Consider the following 23,246-nt stretch of genomic DNA (forward strand, 5'->3'; position numbering starts at 1 on the left):
CTCATGCTCCCCCTCCCTCCCCGCTCTCACTCCCACCTCCGCTACCTCTCTATGCTGGATTTAAATGCTAGTAACACCGGTAGGTTAGCTATTGTCGGTCTGTCAACCAAAGACTCGGTGTAAAGGCTTTGAGACCGGGAGAAATAACGGAAACGCTCTGTGTGGTATGTACATAACGGGATGCAGTACAAGTCTTCTTGTGGCGAGTGTCTTGTTCGGTAAATGTGTCTTCAATTGGCTCGAAGCCGGTGGAATCTTACCTGGGAATAACGTGAAGGCGGCGCATTGAGGCTAATGTTAGATGTCCTATTTAAATAGCAATAGAGATGAAAGGCGGTGTAGTAATGTGAGCGTGTGTGTGTGTGTGTTGTCGCTTCGTTGTGAGAGACGGCAGCGCAACATTGTTCCGTTACGTGGCAAGCCTCTCATATTCTCTCCCGTTACATACGGACGGTTTAAATATGCAACGTTAACCGTTAGGCCTGTTTTAAACTGCCGTTAATACGGGACGTTGGTTATGAATCACAACGTCATGCACGTTATACGCGCGTCGTTAACACAACCGTGTCATATATTTCAACGTCACCCGTCAAACCGACGGGTCGGTGACAGGTGGAACGTCAACGGATTTGTAATGATCGTCATCAGTTTGAATTGATATTTCAGCTCGCTTGGTTTCTTGGATGTCACCTCACAGCAAAACGGACACGTTGCTCAACCTCCCCGCGCGGCACCGCCAGTGAGGGAGTCATTCTCCTGTGGGTTCGGGTCGTGTTCGGGAGAGTAAACCCACCCGAACTACCCACTTCCCGTTTCATTGGCAGAGACGCGCTTCTCCCCTCTGACGGCCAGACTCTAGCTAAACATTAACCTGTGACTTAAGGACATAATGAAAGAAAAAGTGAGATGGATCATTTTAATTACATATTAACTAATGCTGAACATCTTCTAGCTGGGTACATGTTATCCCACTATCTCTGCAGACAACGTGAACTCCTCACAGAAAGGAACATATAGCTGCTGAGTAAGAGGTTAAGCAATCATATATGCTTGTAAAAGAAGCAACTTTATTTCCAGTGTGCTGGTCAGGTGATGACGAGGTCAAGCAGTTTACTGCAGCCTTGCAATAATTGATGAGGGGAGCCATTCTTGGGTGTTCGGTGACATCCTGTGTTTTCCAATGGAACTGTTTGCTGTCATGCTGAAATCATCACTTTATTCTCATTCAGTAGACGACAACATCATGTTAAATATTCCATTATTCTAGATGCAGGAATACACCCATATAGCATTTCCTAAAAGTATGCTAAAATGCCGGTGGCAAGGGCGGCTAAATGTCACATGCGCGCCGAGTGGAAATGGTGTGTAGCTGTGCTGTGGGAAGATGCTGTGCTTCTGTGTGACAGTTTCTGAGGCCAGTTGAGGCTTTAATGTAATCTGCAAACTGTAATCGGATGCTTCAATGCTACATTTAGCTTTTTGATTTCGGAAACTCCACTCACAGTGGTATCATTATTCAAACTAGCAAGGTTGTGGGAAAGCTGAGAGGGATAACGGAGGAGATACAAGAGTAAAGCCCCAGGTGACTTCAGAAACGGGGCCACCAAAGATACCTTCGGTGTCAGGAGGGTCGAACACAATGCACCACCTCTCTGCACTGAAGGGGTATTTGTGCTTCCTGAAAGTTGATGCCAGCGTGTTATTTCTGATCTACAGAAGGTGATTACAACAATGGCCAACTGTGCAGGTTTAAAGGCTGCAATGTGTGGAGCACCTTGAGTGGAAATGCATCGCTGTGCTCAGATCACAACCCACACGCCGCTGGTTGTGAATGGAGATTGCGAGAGAGCTTTTATAAGAATGAGGTTTATAATCCGGAAGCTGTTGGGAAGATAGCAATCAGATTTATGACACCACACATTTCATCCATTGTTTCTGCAGTGCTGTAGATATCCCAAAATAGACTCCATCTCTTTAAAAAAAAAAAAAGCCTGGTAAATAGCACAGCAGCAGCTGTCAGATTGGTTGTGAAGAATACATGCAGCTGTCAGTGCAGATAACTATATTTAAAACCCAATCCTATCCTCCAAGAGAAATAATTGATGTAACACGTATACACACGGACAATATGAAGCTGGATGTCAGTCATACCGTAATAGCTGAAGCTGGTTACATATTTATATATACATAGTTTTACTTCTATGGAAAATACTATCTCTGTAAATGTGGACGGCTTGAGTTGCGTATTAGATTTACAGATTTATGCTCTTGCAGCTCAGAGATAGAGGTGTGCAGACACACACACACACACACACACACACACCAGGACATGTGAGACAGATGGGCCGGTAACAAGTAACAACGGCCGGCTCAGATAATGAGGAAGGAAATGTGTGATTTTCCTTTCTTCTCCCCTCTTTCCGACGAGCCACAGCCACGTGAGCGTCGTGCTGACTGCCACAGTGCAGACACTGACTTCCTATCTTTCAACAAACTGATTTAGTCAGCAAGATCTTTAGTCGGTTTGGCACTTGAGGACAAAGAAGCAGCAAAGCAGCTGTGTTGGATCAGGTAAAAGGTTTTCTGGTGGATTTGAATAGGAGCAAACCATTTGCATTGAGCTTTGCATAAGGACATTGACGGGTATGGATTTGTCTCCAGACCTTCAGTGTCTGCCGGGTTATATTTATCTTTGTGTTTGAGACATGCCTTCAAGCAGATGAGTCAAAGCAACTCGTTACGTGGGCCTTGCAGTCGCTTAATTTCATATTGATCCTTGCTCTGATCCAGTATTGTCAGATTTTTGATGCACTTCCAAGACACTGTATGTTTTTTGGAATAATTATCTTGTTTTTTTATGATAAGAGAAGATAGGCCTACACTGTACACATGTCAATTCTTTTTATCTAACTGTCTGTAATGGTTGAAACCGGTAAAATCATGTCATTAATTAAAAATGTTACCATTACCAGTGACAGGCAAACACCCAGTATACGTCTTACATCTTAATTTAACTTAATACAAGCACTGGTTTGTGAACTTGTAATGAAATATTTATTAAGTAAAAGAAAAAAGCCTTTAGGAATTTAATATCCTAACTTCTAGCAAAAGAAGATGGCTTGCTGCTTTACCCATTTGATTCAATATAAATCTTCCAGAAACTGGTTATTGCTTCATTGTTAATTTTGAAATGATGAACAAAGGTCAACATCTGAACTGTTATCTCAGTCGGGGCCCAAACTCTTGAATCAAGTGTGTCCGATGTCTGACTGAGGGAAGTTGTTAAGTTCAAGGTTCTGCGTGGCAGGTGAGTTGCACAATCACCGTGTCTATTGTTTACGAATCAGTGCTTATCTTTTCTAAAGGTGACAACCCATATATGTGACCTCTGTGGGAATGTGTGTCTCAGTGAGAGATAAATACGTTTTCAGTCACTTTAAATCAGTGGTTTGTCTTGAAGTCACTCCTGAATAGCAGAGGGAATTAAAACACGACCTTGCATCCTTTGCGACCTTTTAAGTGGTGCATTGAGGCGAATCAGAAATACCAGTTCCACTGCAGTTTCCTGACTTTGAGAATCGAAATAATTCCTTGAAGATCTGTTTGATGAGCGATGCCACGTTCCCGCTGTGGACTCGGCGCACACTGAGGCTACTTGTTGCCATGCGGACTCCAATCGTCATGACGAGACAGCCGGGCGATGGCCGTGTGTCACGTAGATGTCCTGGCGCAGACGCGGCCGTGTGGTGGAGATGAAGTGAAGCGGGCGAGTCGAGCCGCAAGCGTGATGGAGAAGGAGGGAGACGTCATAAAGAGCTCCTCACCGTGCATTATCTCCTCAGTCCCATCGCGAGCAGAACACAGGATAGTCTGTCAATCATTTCTTGAGGAGAATCGGTGTGCTTGACTGGAGTTACGTTCAGGAGGAAGTCAGCAACAGGAAATAGGGAAACAAAAGGAGCACGCTCAAAGGGAAAAAGGTCTCTACATTACAGCTGGATGAGAGAATGGCGAGGAGGGCTGTGAACTCCCGGCAGCAGAGAGGAGAACACGGAGCCTTCAGGGACCAGGGAGGTGGCCCTCTGCTCTGAAAGCCCCTTTCTCCTCCTCCCTGCTCCCGCCTCAAGCGCCCATCCAAACTCAACATACCAGACCACAGCTGCATTCATGCCTCGATACAGTTATCCACAAACATAAACAGCCACACATGCTGTGCAATCTCTCTGAAACTGAATCTAAGGAATTAGGGATGTTGGTGTTGTGCGAGCGCAGACGCACAAAGAAATCCACAAGTCGGCAGAGAGCCGAGACGGGAAAGCTGTGTTTGTGAGTCGTGACTCGTGACTGAGGGAAATGACGGGGGAGGGGCCCGCGAGGAGGAGAGAGAAGGAGGCGGGCTGCACACGCTGAGAGGCACGTTGTGATTGGTGGACGATGGGGGTGGAGAGAATGACACAGTTAATAGGAAGCATCTTTTTACACTGAAGGCATTCTGTACCTTTTAATATGGAGCATCTTGTCTCCATCAGATTGATTTCATCTGTTTGTTCAGAAAGGGCAGTTGGAGCAGACGGAACACGGAGCTGCCCAGACACAACGAGAGAGCTGATGCATTAAACACGAGTGTCCAGGACATGTATGACGCACAGATGTTCCACTGACGATGGAGTTGTTTGAACATCAATTTAACAACAATTTAAAGAAATGTAAACACTTCTGACTAATTATGATGCACGTGATTCATTATTTCAATATTTCTTCTTCTGTTGTCCCTATTTAGGGATTACTAAGTGACGTACAGAGTTTTTGATAATCAACCGTTGGGCTGATTCAATTAGTCAATCGACAAAAGGTTAATGACAGCATTTCAAGCTTCTCAATTGGGACGATTTAGTTCCCGCCTAATTGGATGTGGTACTGTTGACGTGCCACCTCACCTGTAACTGAGCGCTGCGTTGCGTTTGGTCCTCTGCAAAACCGGGAGTCGAGTCAGGTTCGGACCTGGATGTGGACTTTTAGCTGAAATGGATAGAACAACATGCAACACACGCCCGTGCGCGCGCCTCCATTTCACGTTTCATCTCTTGAATCTAACACTTGCGATAAAGTGCTCACAAAGGTCTTCGCTGGGTTATTTGATAATTATTTCAAAAACTAAACAATTAAGCGATGATGAAAACAAGAATTACTTGCAGCGCTCATCAACTGATGTTGATTTTCTTGGGGTAAAGTTAGTTTTTACATTTTAGGTGGTGTAACAGCTTGTTACTAAACACCAGTCCATGTTGTAATGTTTGTGAAGACAACATTGCGTCATTAGATCTTTTAGATGGTACGTTGTGTATGTCTTATTTAGTTGGAACATTTCTGTTACCAGACACTTTTTGAGAATGCCTAATGTGACCTTTCCTATTTCTTTACAGATATCTCCCAACTTGAACTAGCAGCCACTGCAAGACTGCATGAAACCACGTGGACGGCACCAACAAGTGTAATCAACTGACCACCGAGTGACGAGCGAACGTACAGATTGACACTTTGACCGGCCAGGGCTTCAGATAAATGGCTGACAAGCAGATCAAGTAAGGTGGAATGGGAACAAGTACAGATACAGCACACCGGTTTCATCTATTGACCTTTCATATTTCATATTTGTGTCTTGTCCAGTTTGCCTGCCAAATTGATCAATGGGGGGATCGCTGGCCTGATCGGAGTGACCTGTGTGTTTCCCATTGACCTGGCCAAGACTCGCTTGCAAAACCAGCAAAATGGATGTCGCCTTTACACCAGCATGTACGAAACTTCTGTATTTTCCTTTTTGCATTTGAGCACATGAACATATTGCTGGGCTACAGTCAGGACTAATCAGCAGTATGATATCTCATAGCTTGTTATCAGATTCCTAGATAAATAACATACAACCACTATTGTGTTTATGTTTCAGGTCAGATTGCCTTATTAAGATCATCCGGTCCGAGGGGTATTTTGGGATGTACCGAGGTACGTTTTGAGGGCTTTTAGATTTGTGTGAATACCGTGTGAGCATTAAAGCTGTTAGGTAGCATAAGGTTCTGAATACTTCCAGCTTCATAACGATGCGATACAGATACCCGTCTCTCTCTGCCGTCTCTGTTTTTCGTCCTTTTTCCTCTCTCACTTTCTGACTCTCTGTCCTTCTTCTCCTCTCAGGAGCGGCAGTGAACTTAACACTAGTCACGCCAGAGAAAGCCATTAAATTGGCTGCCAACGACTTCTTCAGGCAACAACTCTCCAAGGATGGGTGAGGCATGAACGTGCTAACAGGCTGACTGACACACACACACACTCCCTCGTTTATTTTGTGATTGACTGGCGTGTTTACGAACATGTAAGCGAACACAATAGCTGTCTGTATTTTCACCAAGATTCTAGTTGATCCTGTCCTGTCGTCTCCTACGTGGCACTGAGTATTTCACAGTGGTTTGTTAGCTGTCTGGCTTAAAAATACTGAATTGCTTGCATGTGTGTCAGTAGAAGCTCTGTCTGAAAGTACATTTAGCACATCATTGTACCACATGTCAAACATTAGCCGACCCATTGTCCCCCACGACAAACTGAAAGGTTTTCGGGGCAACTATCTCCATCTCGTTGGGGAAAAACACGCGAGCGGATAAATGATTGACTTGTCTTACCCAGCCGCTCACCTTGTGAATTATTAATCTACCCTTGTAGCAGACATGTTGATAGAGAAGACAGAGATAACATCTTGTTCAAGGACTGCAGAAATAAGGTTGTTTCACGCTGTCATTTTAGTTTAGCTTGCTTTAATCTGATCCAGCGTTTTGTCTGCATTTTCTTTTAGAAAACTCACTCTGTTCAAAGAGATGCTGGCTGGATGCGGGGCAGGTACATGCCAGGTGAGTGAGGTGCTGCTTTAATTGCATCCTCCGGTTCCCCATCTGGAACTGCTGCCTTTAACACTACGGACGTCAGCTCGCTTACGCACCACTGGGCCTCAGCCATCGCCTCATTTATCACTGCCTGCAGCTAGAAATAGCCAGGACCAGGTTGAAAAGAGAGGCAGCAGTTGCAGGAACATGCTCCCGGTTTGTCTCTGTAGATTGTCTCCGTTCACTTTTCATGAATGATTTCTAATCACTGAAATGTTGTCCTATTAGCAGGTGATACACTGGCAGCTTGATTTGAGTGATCAGATAAGACGCTGTGAGAGTGCTTGGCCGTGTGCACTGAGTGAGTGAGTCAGAGGGAAATGCCTCTCCTCAATGAGGGCAAAGGGTTCAAGCCCGAGGAACATAATTAGATTAAGTGAAGCAGACCTTGGATTGAGATTGCAACGGGGAACACGGCTATCTCATCCCTAATCCAGTTAACTAGTTACTACTGCATGGATTACAGAGGGAAACAAATGGTGACACATAGCTGACGGATGCCAGTAGAGTTACACAGGACACGTGTTTTGCATGACACATTGTAAAACTAATCTAAATCAATCCTTGTTAACCATGTGCATATGTTGATGCTGTCGGTGACACCTTGATTTTGCCCTGTTGCAGGTTATTGTTACAACTCCTATGGAGATGCTGAAAATCCAGCTCCAAGATGCTGGACGAATCGGTAAGAGGACATTCAATCCAGATGGCAGTTTAAACACAGATTGAAGTGCAGGGCATAAACTGGTGAAATAGTGGCCTCATGTGGTTATTTCAGAGATTACAAGATCTTGATGCTGGTTTATCCTTACTGTTATTCAAAATGTCTGCCCACGTACCCGTTCTTAGTATTGCATGTATCTGGTCGTATTTATATGAAGCCTTTGCTGTTCTTTATGTTGTGTTTCTTACGCTCCATAGAGGCTCAGAGGAAGCTGATGCCAGAGACAGTGGCAGCAGGTACCGTGGCGACCAAGTCTCCCACAGCCATGCAGATCGCCAGAGAACTGTTCAGGGAAAAGGGTATCGCTGGGCTGTATAAGGGCCTTGGCGCCACCTTGCTCAGGTAAAACAGATCTCTGAACTAGTTTTACCAACTGGCTTCAATGAACTTCACATGACTTACTGTCTTTGGACTTATCTCTCTCTTTTTGTAGGGATGTTCCTTTCTCCATCATCTATTTCCCCCTGTTTTCCAACCTGAACAACCTGGGAAAAAGAGGCGTGGATGGGCCTGCTCCCTTCTACGTGTCGTTTCTCTCGGGCTGCCTTGCGGGGAGCACAGCGGCCGTTGCCGTCAACCCTGTTGATGGTGAGCAGTGGTGAAGGTTGCTGAACGTTGTTCCAGCAATGTGTGCCCCGCGAGTCGATGTTAGATTCACCTGAGCTCTGTGTGTTGCAGTGATAAAGACCAGACTGCAGTCACTGAACCGAGGAAGCACAGAAGACACGTACAGCGGAGTGACTGACTGTATCAGGTGACCTCTTTACGTCTTCACTGCTGCAGCATGTGTGATGGATTTAAGTGCATTGACGCACACACAAACTATGAAACAGCAGCAAATGTATCAAACAATACAACTGATACATTCATACTAAACACAAGTTAAAAGATAAATAAACCACAATCAACACCATACCTACTGGCACATAGCGAGTGCTGGCTGTATCTTTCACTTTTAACAATGAGATTTTATTTGTTCTCCAGGAAAATTATGCAAAACGAGGGACCATCAGCCTTCCTGAAGGGAGCCTACTGTCGAGCCTTGGTCATTGCTCCTCTGTTTGGCATCGCCCAGGTGATCTACTTCTTGGGTGTGGGGGAATATATTCTCAGCTCCTTCACTAGAAAAGAAAAGTAAAAAGCACATCCTTTCTGCCTTTCCCTCCCACAATGCATCACGCCAACTGCGTTCATCTCATTCTGAAAGAAATGTTCAATGGGTCAAAGCGTGGCCGGTCAGTACATGTTGTGTTGAATTTGTTGTGTTGAATGTTGAACGTTGAGGGAGCCTTTGTTTGCCAAGCTGCCTATGGGGGCACACAACAATCCAGGAGGCATGCTGGAAATAAAGCCACAAATATCTGTTGAAGTTAAAAGGAATAGTGATTTTATAATTACAGCATCTTATTGAATTTTGTGAAAATGATTGTCGAATTTCCAGAGTAGACGTACTGCCCTTGGTTGCTGCAGCTCTGCACGCCCCACACTATCTAGTTTTTAAAAACCATTAGTCTCTGAATTACAAAGAGACCTTGATCTATTGAAAAGTATACATAATACAAAGTTAAATTAATGCATGTACTTTACTTTGTAAAGATATTTGTAAACATAAGAAGAATAGAATATATTTATAAAAAAAACATTCAAAGAATTCCCGCAGACCCTATGTCTTAGAAAATAGAATATTTAGAATTAGAACAAGGCATAGAGTATGCCTCAATTTCAGACAAAGACCGGGGGAATGTATTGATACGATATCAGCACACCCCTCTGATCTTTCCTGAGAAGCCACACCCCTTCCTGTCAGTGCTTGTAATGAAGCAGTCAGCTCCACGCTGACTTGGGTTGCCTTGGCTTTTCAACCGAGATCAGGTTCCATTTGATATGTAGTGCTACCACAATGGTTTGACTGCCTCAGTGAAAACATATCTCCTTTTTTTCGTCGTCACATCCTAAAGTGAAGGGACACTGTACAACATTCGGGCATTATGCACACTACACCAACACATTGTTTAAAGCTGCCTCTATGGGCTGAAACTGTCAGGCATGTTGTCGTTGTGGCCACACTCCAATCAGTGATGTCACAGCAGGGGGTTTGCCTCTGTGAGATGACGGGAACAACACCTGCTGTGACTTCACATATGGGATTGCTGTGCACTTTAAGCATTTCAGTCCACCGAGAGCGGAGAGCCAGTGGTTTTCTGCCCTGTGTGATTCCTTGTGGCTTCAGATGAAGCGTTAGCTGTTAGCGATAAATGGGTTGAAAATCATTTAAATAGGATGCAGGTTATTAGCAGGTTATTCTGGAATTGGAATTTGGAACAAATGGTCAGACATTACATGCCGAGGCCTCCTGAGTACAGTCATCCATTGTGGAGTCAGGGAGACCTGGGCTGGAGTAGTTCACACCCCCGAGATCCAGACATACTTTTAATTGTTTACAGATGAGTTCTCACATCCATTGGCAGGACCCAAAGAGCTAATGGTGAATCTTTCTTTATCTGAAAATCCATCTAATGTGTTTTGGGTGTTCTATGATTCTACCAGCCGTCTCGGCTCGTTTGCTTTCGAGGTTTTGTTTGCTTTAAGCTGCGAGGGAAAGCAGCCCGGGCGGCTCTTGTTTATGCATCACAACACTGAAGCCCCGCCATTGGTTTGTCTCGCCGGAGATCAAGGTGACTTTGATATGTATTGTCCAATCACATTCCTCCCTCGCTCCCACTGTTCAAGCAGCTCCTCGATTATGATGCTGCACCGGAGATACGAGGTGCAACTTTTCATTGTTTTATCATTTGTGGGAGTGAGATCTATTTATCAAAAATCCTTTCTATGGGCAGTATAGCACTATATATTTGTATGTGTTGTTTTTTCTGTGTCAAAGTGTCCACCTTAACTATATTGTAAATATGCAGATACTATGAACTTTATGTTTTAGAATATATTGTTTGGTTTGTACATGATGGCTTATTTGCACACCTACCTCTCCCCCCCCCCCCCTTCAATCCATTATGTTGTGATTTTATGTTCTGAAGATGTGGACATATCAAATGAAGGAACGTGTTTTAATGCAACAAACATAATTTGAACTTAAATGCAGCGTGTTAAAGATTTGTATCTTGTTTCAAATGTGTTGCTGTATGCAAAGAGGAGCACGAGTCCAGATCAAGGAGGTTTATTGGAGGTGTCATTATTGGTTAATTGGTCAGCCTATTGTCCTGTTTCTTACAGTTTTATCAAACGGGAGCAAACGGAACACCGTTTAATGATGATAGAAGTGTAGGTAGTTTTTAAATGAACGACCTCTGGGACTATAAAACAGTCCTGGGAGTGAAGCACCAAGAAATACAGCCTGGACAAGATATATAGGGACCTGCTGACATCAGACTGTAAATCCATCTGTGAATGGTGCTTCGTTCACGAGGTAGCTGCAATATGACCGATGGCACTCACGACCAAGGCTAGCGAATGTCAGCGTTATCAATGTCTTAACGGAAGCCAGAGGTCAGGGAGGGACAAGAGCCCTGCTCGACATGGACGACAGCCGGCCGCAGGAAACCGTGAACAGACCTGTCGAGCCGCGTTAGCTCGTCTTTATAAATTACTGTTGTCGTTATTCAACATTCCGATTGCCAGTTCATCTCATATGTGCTGTTTTATTGTAATAATGCCTATTTTTGTGTTGAGATTATTGTGATGATTTTGAACTCCCCGGCCCCCACCCCCCCTCTCGTGTTGTTTTCTGATTTATTTTTCTGTATCTTTGGTTGACTCTTAAAAAATGTTGTGCGAGTACTTTTGTTTTACTCTGCTGTGAAGTTTCACTGACCTTGTGCATTTGGTTATGTGTGTGTGTGACTGTGTAGTGCTGTAGTTAATGTGTCGTTGTTAGCGTGATACTGCGGTATTTTTCTCTTTGATTGTCAGACCCGTGTCCTCTCCCTCTCCTTCTATCTTTCACACTCCTCTGCATCCACAGCCGGGGGCTGCAGGCCGATGCAGGGGAGCTCCAACACACCAAATGTATGACTTAGACTTAGAGTTATACAATCATAGAAAGCACAAAGGATTACTCGGCACAAGAGAGCACATGGCCCACTTTGAATATACTCAGACCAAGTTCTCGTAAAGCAATGTGCTGCTTTTGCAGACATGGATTGAAGTCTGATTTATTCAAATGGAAAGGTCGATTGAGATCAACCTTTTGAGTCTCGTAGGAAAGTTTATGTCTGTAAAACTTGATTCGTAGGGCTGAGACGACGGGTCATTATAAGAGACCCTTGTGATGGTGTCCACTATGTCACCCGTCAGCAGTTATCCACAAAATGTATATCGCCTACATATTCTAAATGAAACAGATGTAAGAATGTATCTTAGATATAATGAGATGTATTATTATTATAGTGAAGAGTTTATTACATTTTAATCTAAAGATTTGTGCTTTACACATTCACTGAAAATGTCTATCAACCAGCTCACTGATATGCAATAAGTAGGAGCCACACACACTAGGAAAACAAACTATGAACACAGCAATGACTTCACAATGTATGATGCAAGCAGGCGAATCGGAGGCCTTCTGGGGTCCCTTCACGGCCTCTGTTGTCTTCCTCCAAGAGGAACTGTGCGTTATGGCGCTATAAGATAGGGACCCTCACCCCTCTGTCCATCTACAAAGTCTCTGTGGCAAAGAGGGCGTTTATGAATATGTGGTGAATGACAGTCGTTCGAGACATTGTTGACAATGCAATTGAGAAAAGAAAAAAAACCATCCCAAATATTGTGTTCCCTGTCACAATTTGCTGTTCAATAAACTGACTGTCCTGAAATTGCCGGGTGCATTCTATGCTGTGTGTTTTTTTTCTCTCCCTTTTCTTTTTACACATATTCGCTGTATCTGCTTTTCGAGGTCCGGTAGTCGTCTGACAGAAAGCAAAAGAGCAGACGGAGCCGTTTTAGTCTGAGAAAGTGCTGCGGAAACCAAACCGCAGTGCAAAGTTGTTTGAGGAGCGTGAGCACGACATCGCGGCTCCTCGAGGCTCAGCAGCGGCGGTTCGCTGGAGCCACCAGGTGTCAGTGTGTCGCAGGAGAGCCGTTCGTCCTGCTGTAGGGGGGGGGGGGGCAGTGATGTGGACTACAGGTGTATGCTAATCTTAGCAGTAAATCCCAGGCACCGATCTCCGTCTCTGTCTAATATCTTATTCTCAGTCATCTTATTCTCAGCCGTGTCTAGTTTCCATCTCTTGCAGCTGCCGCTCGGGCACAGATGTGCCTCCCGTGATCTGTGTGGCTTCACTTGACAAACAAGGCGTGTCTGTGTGCTCAGAAGTTGCACAACAGGGATATGGAAATGTATTTTCTTTCAAGGATGTCACCGGATGTTTGAGGTCCATAAATCCCCCACTATTCCTAAATATGTTTCAGCAGAACTGAGATGTTGACAGTTATTCATTGTTAATCCCCCACTGTTTGCTGTTTATAGCATTATATTCCACAATGCTGTTTTTCAGCAATAATTCAATCTTAATGCCCCCCACACACACACACACACACACACAAACATGCTGTGCGTCTTTGCATCCAGATCTTATTTCAACCAGAGTCAGATTTCATATTGAATTGTGTGCCTCTTTGAGAGACTTCTTTCATCATCCACTCCAGTGTTTACACACACTGGAGATTAGGTTCAGTTTACCACAATGACTTTGAAATATAGAAATGAGCACAAGCCACTTACGCTGCTTCCAGTCTCCTCGGCATGGCACAACTTGAGTGTCCGCCATGAACTAGTCTGTCATGCTTTCTAGCAAGAGGAGGAGAGAAGGTGGAGCAAAAGGCAGACTGAGTTGAGCCTGAAGCGAGAGAAGGATGGAGGGAAAGGGTAAATGAAGAGGTGGAGACAGTAAAGGGCCGTCGATAGAAGGAGCCGAGAGCCAGCGGAAAAAAGGGGATGGTTTTGATGTATATATAGGTCACTAAATCAATGGGAATCAGGTTTTTGAAGGGGAGAGAAGGCGGTATTTATAGAAACCAGTGGAGACAGATGCATCAGTGACAGGCACAATGATGCTGGGAGAGTGTGTGTGTGTGTGGGGGGGGGGGGGGGGGGAGATCTGGGAACAGACTGGTCAAATTCGTCGGCAGAGAATTCTCCGAACAAAAGGCAAAAGATTCTCAATAGTGATCAATTAACACGACGCACAGCGCAAAACTAAATAGGATGAAATGTAAATCACTGCAGATGCTTTGAGCAAATGACCTTCCCAGCTCTGTGAAACACAGGCACACTGTTAGTTGTGTTGCTCACAGTATTTGCATCTATCGTACAGCTCAACTCGTATCCTTTTGAATGGTAATCTGTGATATCAGAGAGCCGCATGATTTATATTAGCTTTCTTTTTTGCAGGAGTGTAAAGAGAAACTGCATATGTATCACTGAAGCGCACTGAGAGTGAGCGAATGAGTGGCAGAGAAGAGCAATACAAACTAAATTACAGACGGCATTGTGTAGATTTCCGGTTGGAGGTTAGTGGTTGATGAGCATGCACTGTAATGATTTCCATTTTAATATCAGAGATTAATTACACAACTTCTGTTTCTACCCAGTAGCTAAGCAGTGACGCTGGCCTGGTGTGGCAGTTTTAATAACTGCCGTGGCTCATCCCGTTTCATTTTATAATGTCCCACGTCTGCGTCCGCTGGCTTCAAGTGAGAAAGTAATGAGAAGTTCCATCACAAATGAGAAATTAGCTCTGAGAATAAGAAGGAAAAGTAATTGAAGAAATTGTTTAAATTGCCTCCAGACTGGATTTTTCTAGGACTAAGTCAAGGTCATGCACAAATTGTTCCTTCCCCACTTACAGGGCTGTGTGTGAGAGAGTGTGTGTGTGTGTGTGTGTGTGTGTGTGTGTGTGTGTGTGTGTGTGTGTGTGTGTAATGCAAGACAGCCTGCGCACTGAGTGTTAAAATAATCTACATCTCATTTGGAGAAGATGTGCATAGCAGCCACATTACCTTGCATCAAAAACTGGCAGAAGAGGAACACAATTACTCCTCAATGACTCTTAATCTCTGTGCCTAATAATGTGGTCAATAAACTCACATAATAGTGTCTTGAACACCATCTGACCACCACTTATATAAGAGGAAGGGAGGTGGATGTGCAGCATGGTTGAAGTGACGGGCCAGATGGTCGTTACGTCGTTTCCTTAAATCAGTGTTTGATGAAACAGGATGTTGCTTTAATGACCAATTTGTTATTGTGGTTAAAGATATAGAGAAGTGGAAAGTATCTCAATACATTTACTCAGGTATAAGCTCAGTTTTGAGTTTAAACTAAATGATGTTTGCACACATTATCCGCAAGGTGACATCTTCAAATGTATGTTTTTATCTAACAGACATGTTCATTGTATGACAAAATAAATCATAGAAAACAAAAAATCCTCACATTGGAAAAGCTAAAATTAGCCAAGTCTTGACTTTTCCACTTGATTGAATGAGCAACCGATGATTAAAACAGCTGCCGATTAATTACAACAACAGTAGGTGACATTAACATTGACCAGGTAACAATGAACCGATAATGTTTATGTGATAGTTTACATGGTGCTGTTGTTTAATGTTATGTTTTATGTTTAATGTATTTTATGTGTATACATTTACATATATAAGTATAAATATAGTGATTTTTTAAAATGACACACAGATTCACAAACAGAATCAATGATCTCACGTTGCAGCAGAGCAACAAAGTCACTTATGTTTTGTCCTCTGATCCACAGTGAACCACCGGTGGTTAATAAAGAGAGAGAGAGGGATGGAGATAGTGAGGGAGGGAGAAGATAGAGAGAGAGAGAGGGAGGGAGATAGTGAGAGTCTCAAACTGGGTAGCCCACCTATCCACTAGGAGGAGAGGAGAGGCTGCTGAGGAGCAACACAACAGTAAACAGCCACTACTACACACCACATCGCCGGAGTTCCCGCTATACGAGGAGTACCGACAACACCACGTTGACGACACCGCCGTCGCATCGGCCCCGGAGTGAATTAACAGCCATGTATCTGAACAGGGAAGAGGACAATAGCAAAGGTAAGACTGGCACTTTGCGAGGAGCATCCTGACAGTTTCAAGGTGTTTCATTTCGGACCCGCTGGGGACGAACTGTCACTCCCCGCGTCTCCTTCCTCTCTTTCTGAAACAGCCTTCTCCTTTGACATGCAGGATCGGTGAGTCTAAAGTGAGGGCTGCCATTATGTAATATACGTGCAGTTAATTGCCTCCAGGGAGGAAGGCTTAAAACAGCCCAAATCCTGCATTTGCATCTATTCCTATAAAACACTGTGGGCGATTAATTGTGAACCTGTTGTAGACAGAGGCACTTTAACATATGCATCCGTGGACCGGCGTGCATTGGCTTGTTGTTGTCACTGTGTTGGACACACACAAAACACACACCACAACACAAGGTCAAAGCCCCTACAATGAACCCCAAGTGACTTAATAGTGCTCCGCGGCGCCCGACACCCTGCAACCGACACGCGCAGCAGAGACGCTCAGTGACGGAATGCAGCGGACCGGGGGTCGAGAACCGCGCAGCGGCCACGGTGCAAAGGAGGAGGTTTGAGTAATCTCCCCCACGTGTTTTCGAGGCGTGATAACTTCACTCCTCGAGGTGCCCGGGAACACACTCGAGCCGCGTCCCCTGCTGTCACCACGGAGCACAAAGAAGTCTCCGCGGCGGAGAGGTGGTGGTGCTAATTACCACCCAAATCTTCAGGTTAGAGGAGAAAAACACCTGCTGCTACCGGGGACCGGGAGGCGGGCAGGGAGGAGGAGGGAAGGGGGGGATAGGTGTGTGTGCGTGTGTGCGTGAAGGAGCAAAAGGCGGAGTGGGAGGAGGTATTTGTGATCATTTCCCTGTGATGTGAGATAATGGGATCTCGCCACACACGGACAACACACGCTTCTGTCCGGGGACGTGCACGAGCAGCAGCAGCAGCAGCATCCGTGCACGAGAGCAGCTCCCCTGGATGCGTCGACAGGAGAACAAAAGAAGCCAAATAAGTTGCAATCAGCATTTCATGTAAAGGAAAGCCCGGCGACTTATACATCCAGAAAAGTTGTTTCTTGTTCGAACAAATTAGATTTTTGTCCAAATCTGTCAGGTCACATAAAACTGATATCCACAGAAGTCCTAATACGACAATTAAGTTAATATTTATAATAATAATACTAGTCTCATAAGCAAATATTACCATCTAAAGGATGCTGTTACAGCTCCATTGTGGCTGCAGCATAACCTTGATAGTTGCCCTGCTTACTCTTATTATAAAGGTTGTAAGTTGTCACGAGCAGCCAAGCTAATTCAGTGCAAAAGAAGATGTGCAAGTAAGTTAATTAACTGCCCTTTGCCAGCTGTGTTTCAGTTGATGTCGTCTTGGAGTTTTTTTTTTGTCCTGGAAGTGTTGAGAGGATTGGACGGGTAGTTAGTAGCCTGCAGTCACACCTGAGGGACGTGAACTAACATCGAAATTACCACATTTTTAAGTCAGGAATCGGTGTGAAGCCGGTGGAATTGCACAGCAGTATCAGTCAGTTCTTCCTCCGTCTTGGTCCAGACAACTATTAACGGGGTTAAATTCCATACTCAGAGCATTAATATCTCAGAAAACAAGAGGATGGAGTCACTCCTCCTCTGTGTGTGGTGTAATCCTACTTCATTGCTTTGTTTACATAGTTGCGCCGTTGTTTCACTGGTTGTGCTGTTAGCACCGTTAGCTGCGAGCCCACGGCTCAGAAGTTCATGTTTCCCAGACAATGCATCATGATATAATCTGTGACTATCCTGATATGGTTAAACATGTTCACATTGCTGGGCCTCATCAGACTTTTCATTTAGCATCTTCGTCGGGCCAAACAATGAAACTCCGAAACAACAAACTAAACACATTACCAGCATCCTGAGCTGCCCTTTAAGTTAACCGCTAGTACCAAAAGCTAGCTTGCTCACGAAGTAAACTAAGCATGCTCGCATTGCCATTGTGCACACGAGGCCATGCCACCATTAGTGCAGCCTCACAGAACTGCTAGCCTGGCTAGCTCTTTTCTCGTTGAAGGTCAAAGAGGGATGCAAAGGGAAATGTTCGGAGCGTGCCAGACCGTATTGTGTACGGGACCTCACGATCCAGGAGTCCATGCTTGTTCGTAGCAGGTGTTTGGTGCTGAAGTAATTAGAGACAAGATGTTGCAGAGCGAATGTACCTGGAAACCTGCCGTGAGACCCAGGCAAAGACAAAAGGACCTTTCCCGGGATAAATGGAGTGCGAAGTTATGAGTAGGCTGACTGCTAATGCGTCGGGGCTGCTCTTTTAAATAAGGGGCTCAATAGTCCGTTTAATTGACTTATGAAGGCGGGTGTTCCTTTCCGGCGGGTGTTTCCCTCGCTGCACTGCTGTGGCCTTTAAATTCACACCGCGTCTCAAGGTGGAGTGGCAGGGAGCTGGAGAAAGGTCTACCAGGGATATATTGATTATGGCCTGAGGGGATTAGAGGCGGGTGAGGACAAACAGGTTGCTCATATGAGCCGAACAATCACACAAACCACTGGCTACGCTGTCAAATAAACAGCTGAAACAAGACTGGATGTGGACTTCAATCCAAACCACACCTAAAAAAGAGTACATTATAGAAAGTAGAGAGGGATAAGTGGCCCGCTACTATCGTCTCTTTAGTGAGACGGCTTAATGGCTCGTTCTTTATACCCGCTGGAAAACATTCAACAACTATTTAGACTACTTACTTTCATTCAAAATGCAGCAGCCTGGGCTCCTGCAGGGTTTGATTGTCGGTCATTGAGAAAATGGGGGATGTTCAGAGCATCCAGCCCACAGGCAGCCAATCCTTCTTTATCATGGTGAAAAAAGTCTGACAAAATATTCTATTCCTCAGTCGGGCGGTTTTTGGTTTGTTTACGAATACATTTAGGTGCTCTACTGAATCTATTTAGCACAAAACTGTCACTCAGCTTAAAGTAACAGGCACAACAGTTCTATATGTGTGATGGGTGTGGCCATTAACACTTTACTTTGCTTTGCCCTTGGCAAAAAAAATACTTTTTAAAGCAAAACACTGATAGGCATTTTATATTCTACATTTCAAAGTATTGAAACAAGAAATATGTGGAAACTATTAACACACAGATCATTTGATTTAATTTGTCTGAGGCTTTACACATGAGAGTGTGTGTTGCTACTTTTTAGCCAAAATCTCAGGCATCTTCATCATCATCATCATCATCATCAGTAGTAGACCGTCCTTACTTGTAAAGCGTCCGTACCACACGGACTCACTTCTTCCCACTTCAGACACAAAGTGCAGTTTTCATCCGGTCGGTCGGCGGGGGACCAATAAATGAAGAGCTTTCCAGCACCACGTATCGATGAGCGTTTTAATGAACTGACTGTTGGAGGTTTGTCTTTGCCTTTATTGATGGATTCCACTGAGGGAGAATGCTTCAGGTACAGGTTGGGGTTGGGTAGATGCATTCAGAGGAGGGACCTGTGGTTGACTGACTTTATGTATTATGCATGTTATCACCCTGATCAGTATAACTGACAACAATAGGTCGGTGGTGAAGTATTCCCCTGTTGTCCAGTTCAGTCTACACAGGACAGCACAGTCTATGATAATATTTCCAAAAATAACGAATTCAGTGGAGAGCTTCACTTGTTGGCCTTGCAGCATAGAGTAATATTTCTTTCATCTTATCTTCTTTTTTTAGTCTGGAGACAGAGTTTGTGCTTCGGGGATAATTTGCCTTAAATGTATTTGATGTGTGGTCCTGTACTCTGTATGTCATCCCACACAATCTACCACTTGAATATGACATATAGTAAAAACAGGTTCGTTATTGATGAAGGTCATTTATCCTTTTAAGAATGACCTAATTCTGACCCACAGTAATTGCTCCTTTTTGGCCACTTTATAATAACCCATTCATGGTCACCAGAGGCTGAGTTGTAATAATGTTGGTGATGCCATAACTTTTTTATTTGTCCAATAATAACAAAAAGGCCTTTATTATGCCCTGGTCGTCAGACGTTTGTGGTGTACTAGCTTGGTGGTGTAACATTCAGTTCTCGGGATGCATCACTGGATTTGAACTGCTCAGGAAATGAAATGGAAAACCGAGTGTGTTTGTGGGGAGTCTTTAACACGGTGTGACGTATAAGTGAGTGTCAGCGTTAGACCGTGAGTCCATACCCTCTTTGTTATTATTGCCCTGTAGAAATTGATGTATCCTTCTTCTTCATGGCTGTTCTGCTAATGTGGGATGGACAATTATTTGGGGAGATTGCTTTGGCAGTCTTATAATGCCCATGCCCCTTAGAGCTAAATGAATTGAAGAACAGCCGGATGCTGAGAGAGAAGGTATGGTGATGGCTTAAGGCTACATTCTACATGTCTATATTTCCATGATCACACTGAAAAGGAAGATTACTGGAGATATTAATTCATGATGCTCTCTATTTTCCCATTAAATATAATTTAAATTATACAGCTGTCGTGAGCTATTCCGTGGTCTTGTCAGTTCGCTGTATTGCTGTCTGATGTTGAGCATGAAGATGTCATATCTTACAGCGGAGCCTGAATAAAATGCGGTGGTTCCGGTCTGTGAGCATCAGATTGCTGAACTTAATCGCAGCAGAGGCCTTTAGAGATGTAAGGTACATAAATTGGCACAGTAATAATAATTGTAGAGAACGCATAATCAGCCTGTTTGACATTTAATAATAAATCACTCCATCACCTGTGCTCAAGTTTATTTAATTTTGAATAGATAGTCAAACAGATAACAGCTCCAATGTATTATACGTACATATGCATGGTGTGCAGGAAGCCATTGGGAACATCTCAAAGATCCTGGAGTCAGATGAACAGGCTACAATGCTTCGATGGAGGTAATTAGATGTTTTTTGTTGTAACACCTGCAATGAAACATGGCTCTGACCTGCTGTTTCACTGAGAGCGCTCATCCTCCTCCTCCTCCTCCTCCTCGGTGAAACAGGAAGCCGTATCAGCCGATTAGAGCGAAGCATAATCACACTTTGAATCATCACGGAATACGCGCTGCAGAGGGAATAAAATTGCTCGTGTAAGGAATAGAAGAAAATAAAAGAAATTATTTTGTATTGATTACCCTGCAGAATGGTTGGAATAGCACACTTAAACAATAAGAAGTTAGTCTCATGTAATGAAAAGTAATGCTTCATATCGGAGTCATTTTTTAAATTTCATTACACTCATTTGTCCTCATATGAAATCAATGATGGAAGGCCTGTTTTTAATTATCATTGTTACACATAATAAGACAGAATCCATATATATGAGACTTGTTGATCATCATCATATGGCTGTCGGTTGCCAAGCAACAAAGTTCTGCTTTCAATGTGTTGTACTACCCTACAGCCACTCTCCATGCATCTCTCTGTCGCGCAAGAGATGTCAACGAGTTGGTTTCAATTTCCCCTTTCTTAAGATTTCTCTTGATCGTGTCTATATAACGGAGCCGAGGGCGGCCACGGCGTCTCTCTCCAGATGGTAGCTGCGAGTAGAGAATCTGCCTCGGCAGACGATCGGTTGGCATTCTCAGAAGGTGTCCTGTCCAGCGGAGAGTCTTTCTGATCAGGAGGTCTTCCGTAGAAGGGAGTCCTGCTCGTTTGAGAATCTCCATGTTGGTCACCCTGTCCTGCCATTTGATTTTCATGATCGACCGCAGGTGTCTCATCATAAAAGCGTGTAGCTTCTTCACTTGACTCCTGTACACTGTCCATGTCTCAGCCCCGTACAACAGAGTGGAAAGTACGATCGCTCGGTATCTTATATATGAAATTAATGATGGAAGGCCTGTTTTTAATAATATTTTTTACACATAATAAGACAGAGTCCATATATATGAGACTTGTTGATACAGTTCATATTATGGTGGACTCTCCCTCAACTGACTGGAATTGCAAAGGAGGGGCTGGTCTTTTACTTCTCTCTCTGCGATGTTCTCTTCCTTTCTCCCATGTATCTTGGGGGGGGAAGGAGGAAAAAGGTCAGCGGCGGTTAACATCAGCTGGCGGGGGGGAAGAGTGATAGAAAGCAAGAGGTAGAGAAGCAGATAAATAGAGTGGTGAAAGGATGGAGAGAGCTGCAGAGGGAGAGGGAAAAGCAAAGAACAAGCCCTGGAGTGCTAGCCAGTCAAGGTCACACAAAGGAGAAGAGGCCCTGCATGTGTATGTCTATGTGTGTGCGTGTGTGTGTGTGTGTGTGTGTGTGTTAAGGGAAAAACAGTGCATGTGGGAGGCCTACATAGTAAAGAATGAAGTGTTTAGTCTGAGATCGGGGATTTTATTGGGGAGGGATGGAGAAAGGAAGCAGGGAAAGAGAGAGATGAAAAGAGCTTGTAATATGGCTTCACACCGGCTCTCTTCTAAAACTTAATTATTTTCAATCCTCTGTGACAGGAATGGCTAAATACATTTTTAACTTTTAACATGTTCAACTCAGACAGTGGTGGCCCGCTTGTAATGTTGATGATGTCGCTGTGTGCATGACGAGCCTTTCCACGCACGATGTTGCGTAAGCACCCAGTCCCGTGTTCTCTCCGCGGACTCTTTCTCTCCGTCTCCTTGGTGCTTCTCTCGCCTCTCACCACTCGATGACCGTCGCGATCTCGCTGCAGCTCCCGCTTTCAGCAGGTGCTGCGCTGCATTCTGTTCAGACTAGTAAACGCAATCACTCTGCAACAACCACCTTCCCGTCCTCTGAAAGCACAAAGACGAGAGGAAGAGCATGTTAATCCCTTCCAGAGAACTTGCTCTAGTTTCTGATTGGTGATGAAGAAAGGGAGACTATTGCATAATGGATAGCCCGCTGCTTGTCGTCTTATAGGATCAAGTGTTTTGAAAGCGGGATTGTGGTTTGCTGAGAACATTCTTTATTCGGTTATCCTAGCAGGATGCGTGGAGTCACTTGGAAATGGGATCACTGCCGTCTCTTCAAACATTATTAGCCCTGTTTGCATCTCACACCCCGGAGAGATTACGCTCGTGAGAAGTTGCCATAGTGTTTTGGAGCGCCGCGGTGCTGATGTGAAAGATCGGAGACGGCTCGGGTGCTCTGCGACTATCTCTCTGGAGCAACGGTGTGTGGAGTTGTGATAACCTATGACGACTATATTTGCAGGTCAGGAGTTCACCCTGTGGGTGGCAGTGTGGGGTCACTTCCAGCTCTCATCGTCAGTACTTCTCTCTTAATGCAGTCATGTTATTTGACTTTTTAGAAAAAACATATTCATTCCCTCTCTGTCATCCCAAAATGCGTTCACCGCCATTAATCCTGACATTAAACCTCCAGTGGTCACACAATCACATTCACTTGAAGACTCCATGAGCATTATTGGCAATGATCCTATTGACAGACATCATTACCATTACAAAGATTCAAGATTCAAGATGTTTTATTTGTCACATACACACACAGGGTGTGCAGTGAAATGAAAGTGGCAATGCTCAGCAGGAATGTGCAAGGGCAACAAGTACACACT

General features: G+C 44.3%; 1 protein-coding gene across 2 annotated transcripts; it reads left to right on the forward strand.

Annotated features, from left to right (window-relative positions):
- Window positions 1-66: 66 nt before the first annotated feature.
- On the forward strand, window positions 67-12,483 carry slc25a22a (solute carrier family 25 member 22a). Of its 2 annotated transcripts, none has more exons than XM_056417466.1 (11): window positions 67-164; window positions 5,424-5,582; window positions 5,668-5,793; window positions 5,945-6,000; window positions 6,190-6,280; window positions 6,842-6,896; window positions 7,554-7,614; window positions 7,851-7,995; window positions 8,087-8,241; window positions 8,332-8,407; window positions 8,638-12,483. In XM_056417466.1, the coding sequence occupies exons 2-11, from the start codon at window positions 5,563-5,565 to the stop codon at window positions 8,789-8,791; spliced, it is 939 nt and encodes a 312-aa protein (XP_056273441.1). In that variant the 5' UTR covers window positions 67-164; window positions 5,424-5,562; the 3' UTR covers window positions 8,792-12,483. The 2 variants fall into 2 exon arrangements, with proteins under 2 accessions (XP_056273441.1, XP_056273442.1); XM_056417467.1 differs by lacking the exon at window positions 67-164 and adding an exon at window positions 2,416-2,571.
- The last annotated feature ends 10,763 nt before the right edge of the window (window positions 12,484-23,246 follow it).

Source organism: Pseudoliparis swirei, chromosome 6, assembly GCF_029220125.1.
Source record: "Pseudoliparis swirei isolate HS2019 ecotype Mariana Trench chromosome 6, NWPU_hadal_v1, whole genome shotgun sequence".
NCBI lineage: Eukaryota > Metazoa > Chordata > Actinopteri > Perciformes > Liparidae > Pseudoliparis > Pseudoliparis swirei.

What these genes read in the sequence shown, in the direction of transcription:
- slc25a22a (XM_056417466.1), top strand. Translation starts at nt 5,563, where the DNA reads ATGGCTGACAAGCAGATCAA. An exon ending in ATGGCTGACAAGCAGATCAA is followed by an intron (nt 5,583 to 5,667) that starts GTAAGGTGGAAT and finishes TGTCTTGTCCAG; the next exon opens with TTTGCCTGCCAAATTGATCA. An exon ending in CCAAGATGCTGGACGAATCG is followed by an intron (nt 7,615 to 7,850) that starts GTAAGAGGACAT and finishes TACGCTCCATAG; the next exon opens with AGGCTCAGAGGAAGCTGATG.